General features: G+C 56.1%; 1 protein-coding gene across 1 annotated transcript in view; it reads left to right on the top strand.

The window, feature by feature from the left end:
• ALS2CL (ALS2 C-terminal like) overlaps positions 1 to 6,312 on the top strand; it is a 20,353-nt gene that overhangs the window by 7,918 nt on the left and 6,123 nt on the right. The window contains exons 11-17 of the mRNA XM_010862380.1: positions 789 to 854; positions 1,286 to 1,384; positions 1,473 to 1,634; positions 2,556 to 2,667; positions 3,961 to 4,038; positions 4,908 to 5,038; positions 6,197 to 6,307. Coding sequence (XP_010860682.1) covers positions 789 to 854; positions 1,286 to 1,384; positions 1,473 to 1,634; positions 2,556 to 2,667; positions 3,961 to 4,038; positions 4,908 to 5,038; positions 6,197 to 6,307 — 759 coding nt within the window. The remainder of the gene's footprint in view (positions 1 to 788; positions 855 to 1,285; positions 1,385 to 1,472; positions 1,635 to 2,555; positions 2,668 to 3,960; positions 4,039 to 4,907; positions 5,039 to 6,196; positions 6,308 to 6,312) is intronic.

The raw sequence follows: 6,312 nt of genomic DNA on the forward strand, positions 1-6,312 counted from the left end.
CAGGCATCAGGAGGCCAGACTGCAGGGCCCACAGTTACTGTTCTGTTCTCAAGGCAGGTGAAAGAATAACTAGTGTCTGTGTAGCGTTTTCTGGTGGCCCTTATAAGAATGGCCTGAGGGAGTGTTAGCATGCCCTTTGTAGATGCAGAAACCTTGACTTTCTCCAGGCCTCAGGGTAGGTTCTAGGGGGAGCCTGGCCTCAACTGCAGATCTATATGACTCTACAGGCAGATAGGCTTTTGAAGAATGTGGCCCTAATTTGTGCCACAGCTGGCGAAACTAAGGCCCAGAAAGCAGAAGGGACTTGCCAAGGTTTTGCTGGCAAGCATTCCACTCATTTCTGATACCCTGCCTACTTCCAGAAAGGGCTTCAGGAAGCCTGTGAACCAAAACACAGAAAAAGCAATGCTGTGTCAGAAGAGGAGATGAGGATGGTAGAAACCCCAGTGACTCCTAGTGCTTGGCTTGAACTTGAAGGTTATCTCTGAGATTCCTGTTGGTCAAGGGAACAAGGCAACCTGGTAGAACTTTCCCTGCTGCGTGTAGAGTGCCCTCCGTGAGGCTGCAGGGGCAGCTGTGCCAGGAGTAGGGAAGGGCTGAGAGCCCATACAGGGTCGTAGAGCTTAGGGAAGAGCCCCAGTGGGAGCAGAGAGTCCAGTCCAAGGGCATTTGAGGCCTCTGAGAGAGTGTATGGTGGAGGCCGGCTGGGGGACTTGTGTATGCTGAAGGATGGTCTGGTGGGCCTGACACCCATGGACCTGTGACTGTGGACCTCGACTGTGTTCCAGGGGAACCCTGAAGTGGCCAGATGGGCGGAATCACGTGGGGGATTTCTGCCAGGGCCTGGAGCACGGGTAAGGCTGGGGCTGACATGGGGCTGCGTGGTGGGGGTTCCCACCCCCATCACTGTCACCGGCCTGGCCCCACCCTAAATTCCCAAACCTCCAGCAGAGACTTGGAGGCCTTCTGGTCTAGCTCCACTCATTGTCCTAAAGGGGAAACTAGGCTCTGAGGAGAGGGCAGGTCATGGAGGGAGTGGGCTAGGGCCAGAAGGGCCATGGCTAGGGCCATGAATCTCAGAGTCATGGGGGTGGGGTGGAGGTGGGGTATCCTGAGGGGCCCTTAGGAAGAAGAGGGACCTGATCGCCTATAAGATTCTCCTCGTTGTCTGCGAAGGCACCTCGGAAGCAGGGACACTCCTGGGCATGGAGGGGGTGTGACAGGTGTCTGGGGCAGGGCCGTGGCCCCAGTGCTGACCGCCCTCCTTGCCCACCCACACTGGCAGCTTTGGCATCCGCCTGGTGCCCCAGGCCTCCGAGGATAAGTTTGACTGTTACAAGTGCCACTGGCGGGAAGGCAGCATGTGCGGCTATGGCATCTGTGAGTAAGTGACCCTCATCTGACGAGGGGTAGCCTTGTGGGCTGGGCACGTCTTCTGGGAGGCAGGGCCAGCCATTGGTGACCCTCCTCAGGTACAGCACCAGCGAGGTGTACAAGGGCTACTTCCAGGAGGGCCTGCGCCATGGATTCGGGGTCCTTGAGAGCGCCCCACAGGCCCCTCGGCCCCTGCGGTACACAGGCCACTGGGAGAGGGGTCAGCGGAGTGGCTACGGTGTCGAGGAGGACAGAGACAGGTGAGCACTCTGCAGCGCCCCCAGCAGGATTGAGGAGAGAGAAGACCCTCACAGACCAAATGCCTCTAGGCGTGGGTTCCCTGTCATCAGTGGGTCCATTCTGTCTGTCTCCCAGAGTCTTTCTGAAGCCCCTCACTTCCACTCCACACCCTCAGTTGCTGCTGAGGCTCAGGTTGAGGGACCCTGACCTTGACTGCAGATGCACCCCCCCGCCCAACTCCAGCCCTTCGCTCTGTCAGAGAGGAGTTTGTGCCCCCAAGATCTGGTCCTCTCAAAGGGTCACAGCCCTTCCAGGTTCTCTGGGCTGAGACAAAGCCCAGTGTCCTTGGCCTGGCATCCGAGGCCTTTCCTGCTCCTCTGAACTCATCCGTGCCATGACACCTGTGTACCCCCCAGCCTTCTAGACCACTGAAGTGAAGTGAAGTGAAAGTCGCTCAGTCGTGTCTGACTCTGCGACCCCATGGACAGGCCAGAATACTGGAATGGGTAGCCGTTCCCTTCTCCAGGGGATCTTCCCAACCCTGGGATCAAGCATTAGCAGGCGGATTCTTTACCAGTGGAGCCACCAGGGAAGCCCTCTAGACCACTGAACGTCCCCACATATCTGACATGTACTGATACCACCATGGCTTTGCATGTGTCACAGTGGCAATCTCACTCCATCTGTCCTTCCTGCCACCTCTCCCAAGAAGCCTGCCAGGATGCCCTCCCCCAGGCAGGCTTCCTTTCTCCTCCACCCTCTGTTCCTCTTGTCAGTCCTAATCTCACCTCCCCATGTCTGACTTGAGTGAATTCATGTCCTGGCTCCTTATCTGCCCCTTGTCCCCCCACCCCTGGTCCCATGCCAGCAGAGCACACAGAAGGTACGTGGGAACAATTCTGATCCAACTCCGGCCATCTTCTCTCCCCCCCACCCCCCAGGGGTGAGCGCTATATTGGCATGTGGCAGGCTGACCAGCGCCATGGCCCAGGGGTCATGGTCACCCAGGCGGGTGTCTGCTACCAGGGCACCTTCCAGGCAGACAAGATGGTGGTGAGTACGGTGACCCACGTGTGTCCTGAGCTGAACTGAAGCTGGTCAGGGGTGGATGGGGCAGGAATCAGGGTTCTGATGTGCTAGAGCGAGCCCAACCCTGGGCCAGAATCCAGTTCTGCCACCTGCCTACCCTGGCCTTGGCTGAGCCCTGCCCCTCCCAGCCTCAGTTTTCCCTTCAGCAGCTCAGGTTACCTACCTATTATAATGACTCACTGGAATAGCAGTAATGAAGTGAATGGTAATGAGAATGCCAGCAGCCTCCTCTGCCCACATTGATAGACCACTAACTGGGTGCCTGAAAAAAAGAAAATGGGAGTGTTAGTCACTCAGTCACGTCTGACTCTTTTGTGACCCCACGGACTCTAGCCCGCCAGGCTCCTCTGTCTTGTCTGGAATTCTCCAGGCAAGAATACTGGAGTGGGTTGCCATTCCCTTCTCCAGGGGATCTTCCTGACCCAGGGATCGAACCCAGGTCTCCTGCTGCATTGCAGGCAGATTCCTTACCAGCTGAGCCACCAGGGAAACCCTGGTGCCTAGCTCTGGGCTAGGCCTCCCAGCGTGGTCTCGTGGGATCCTCCCAGTAGCCCTGGGGTTCGTGTCGTCGTCCCTAGTGTATGAGTGACTAATGTGAGGCTCAGAGAGGTCAGAGAACCTGCCTAGTGTCACATTCTGTTGAGTGACAGAAATGAGTCTCAAGCCCAGGTATCCTGAGCATGGGCATATCAACCCCTACCTTCTGTCTCACCCACACCCTGCCAGGTGGTTGGCATATAGTATGGCTCCGCCCGATGGCTGTTATTGATATTGTGGCTTGTTTGTTTAGCTACACTTTGTTCTGGAAGGAGTTGAAGGAGGAAGAAAAGATAAGAATAGGCACATAAAATAGATTTAAAAATAAGAACACAAATTGTATCCCATTTGGCTCTGAAGCTTCCTGGCAACCAGAGCCGCAAGGGAGCCTGATGAACTCCGCTGCCCCTGGCATCAGTGACAGGAAAGTAGAGATGGTTCAGGAAAAGCCCAGCACTTCCTGAGCTGTAGGTGGGAAGGAAGGGTCCCCCAGAAAACTTCCTGAGAGAGGCTGCTGGAGGGGAGAAGCCAGGTCTGAGGGTATCAGTCAGAGTAACCCAGGATCGAGGTGCATGGGGTTTGTGCAGTCCAAGGGCTGGCATCCCACCTGGGCACAGTCCTAGGAGGTGTGCCAGGGCTCAGGACCCTTCTCCTCTCCCTACCCCCAGCCTTCTGGCCCTTCCTAACCCACTGCTCCTACCCTCCCCACTCCTTCTCTAGGGCCCAGGGATCCTTCTCTCTGATGATGATTCCTTATACGAGGGCACTTTTACCAGGGACCTGACCCTCGTGGGGAAGGTGAGAGCCACTGAGACCCTTCTCCACTCTGCGCTGTGACCTTGGCCAGAATCTATAATCTCCCTGCTTAGACCTAGGACTGAGGGTGGGTGGAGAAGGTAGGGGGGGCCTCTCCCATCTCCACTATATCTAGGGGGCATGTGCAGTGACCTTTCTCTGCCACGAAGGTGCAGTTTGATCGGGTATGAGTCAAGAGGGCATAGGCAGGCTTGCCTTAGGTGCAGAGGGTCTGGTGGTCTCTTGTTTCTCCCGCTGGCTCCAGAGTTAGGGACCTCTACTAGTACCATCAGTGCCTTGAGTGGGGTCCCCTGAAGGCATTGTCCTTCAGGAAGCTTCTGCCCGAGCTGACCCAGGAGTAGGCAGTTATATCCCTCCTGGAGCCTTTGGACACGTAGGGGCTGTTTTCTCTTTGTAATGACTGGAGGGTATGGTAGCATCTAATGGATAGAGACCAAGAATGCCATCCGTGAATGGGACAGTCCCATGCAGCAAGGAATTGCCCCTTCTTGGGGCCAGTAATACCTCACGCCCTCCCTAAGGCCACTGCCTACTTCTGGACTTATTCCCCGCTCCCAGCCTCTGTGGTGGTCCCCCTACTCTGACCTCTGAGTCCCTACTCTGATTCCCTTGCCATCTTCTACCTCAGAGACAAGTCCCTTGGTGGTGGGCACAGCTCTCAGTCAGAGCTCCTGCAGGGGTGAAGGAGCCCCTTGGGGTGGGGCAGATTGAATGGATGGTGGGAAGGCCGCCCGTCCGTTTCCAGCCTTTGTGGCCCAGGATGATGGGCATGAGGCCTGTCATGATTGGGTGGAAGGGCAGCTGAACAGACAAATGGACAGACATCCCTGCATTCCTCTCCCGGCTTCCAGGGCAAGGTCACCTTCCCCAATGGCTTCACCCTGGAGGGCTCTTTTGGCAGCGTGTCAGGGAGAGGACTGCATACCCAGGGTGTGCTGGACACAGCTGCCCTCCCTCCAGATCCAAGCAGTACCTGCAAGAGGTGAGAGCCTGACCACCTGGCCTGTGCATTCTGGAGCCTTTCTGGGGGTTGTGCTTGTGGGTGCCCGTGTTTCTACCCCAAAGACTCAGGTCTCGTTAGAAGGGCTTTTCTGTACCTCCTCTTAGCTCTTTGGAGAGTTCAGAAAGCTCAGGTCACACAACCCGTATCAGAGACTCTGGGAATCAAGGGCCATGTGGTGATAACTCCACATGCCACAGAACTGAAGAAAAATGCTGTGTATAGCCTTTGCTTAGACTCTGTTTTTTTTTTTCTAGGAAAGTACAAGATAGTTAAGCAAATGAGAATAAAATAGACAACTAAAGTATGAGTTGAGCTTAAAAGAAAAGGAGGTGCAGATAGGCAGTATAATTGAGCATTAGCCTGACTCTGAATTCCCTGGCAGCCAGGGTGAAAAGGGAAACTTGGAAGTGGATTCACACTCCTTATCATGGGGTATTTGAGAAGTGGATAGACTTCTTCCTTCTGGGGACAGAGTTCTTCCTTGGGAAAATAGGTGTTCAAGTGGTGACTCTTGTATTGTCTGTTGAGATGTGGTTGGTGGTTCTAATGGTGCCAGCCAGCATTTGAGAAGTTGATTTACCTGACACGTCATCCCAGCATGTTTCTTTTTCTCTGACAGCAGGAGCTAGAAGTGGATGGCAAACCCTAGGGGCATGAGCCCGGGTTAGGTGCAGGTGTAGGGATATCTGTCAGTGTGACAGGGGAGGGCAGTGCTCACCAGACACGCACACAGCCAGACCCCTGGGCCTAGCGACCGAGACAGGATCAAGCTCAGGAAGGAACCAGGTGTGGGAGGAGGGAGAGTCGGGGAACCCTGGGCTTTGGGCCCTCACCTCTCAGGCCAAGACCCCAGTCTCTGGACTTGGCCTCCAGCTCTCCAGATCTTTCTGTTTCCTTTCCAGGGCTCTGTGTGCCCCTGTCTCTTTTCTCTACTGTGGAGTAGATTCTCTCTGACCCTTCTCTGCCTCCCGTTTCTCCTCCTGGAGTCTTGGAGGTCAGACCCCTCTGCATACCCCAGTCCGTCCACCCCACCGGGCCCTAACTCTGGCCAGGCTGGATATCCCCACCTTTCCAAGGGCTGGACAGGGTCCTACACGGCTCCCTCCCTGTCCACGTTTCCCACCACCTCCATCGCAGGCAGCTGGGTCAGGGCGTCTTCCCCGTGGAGAGCCGCTGGCAGGGTGTCTATGGCGCCTTCCGGGACTTTGTTCGTGCCGGCTGCCCTGGGGACCTGCGGGGGGGCCCGCTGGGGC

This window comes from Bison bison, unplaced genomic scaffold, assembly GCF_000754665.1.
Source record: "Bison bison bison isolate TAMUID 2011002044 unplaced genomic scaffold, Bison_UMD1.0 scf7180017864482, whole genome shotgun sequence".
NCBI lineage: Eukaryota > Metazoa > Chordata > Mammalia > Artiodactyla > Bovidae > Bison > Bison bison.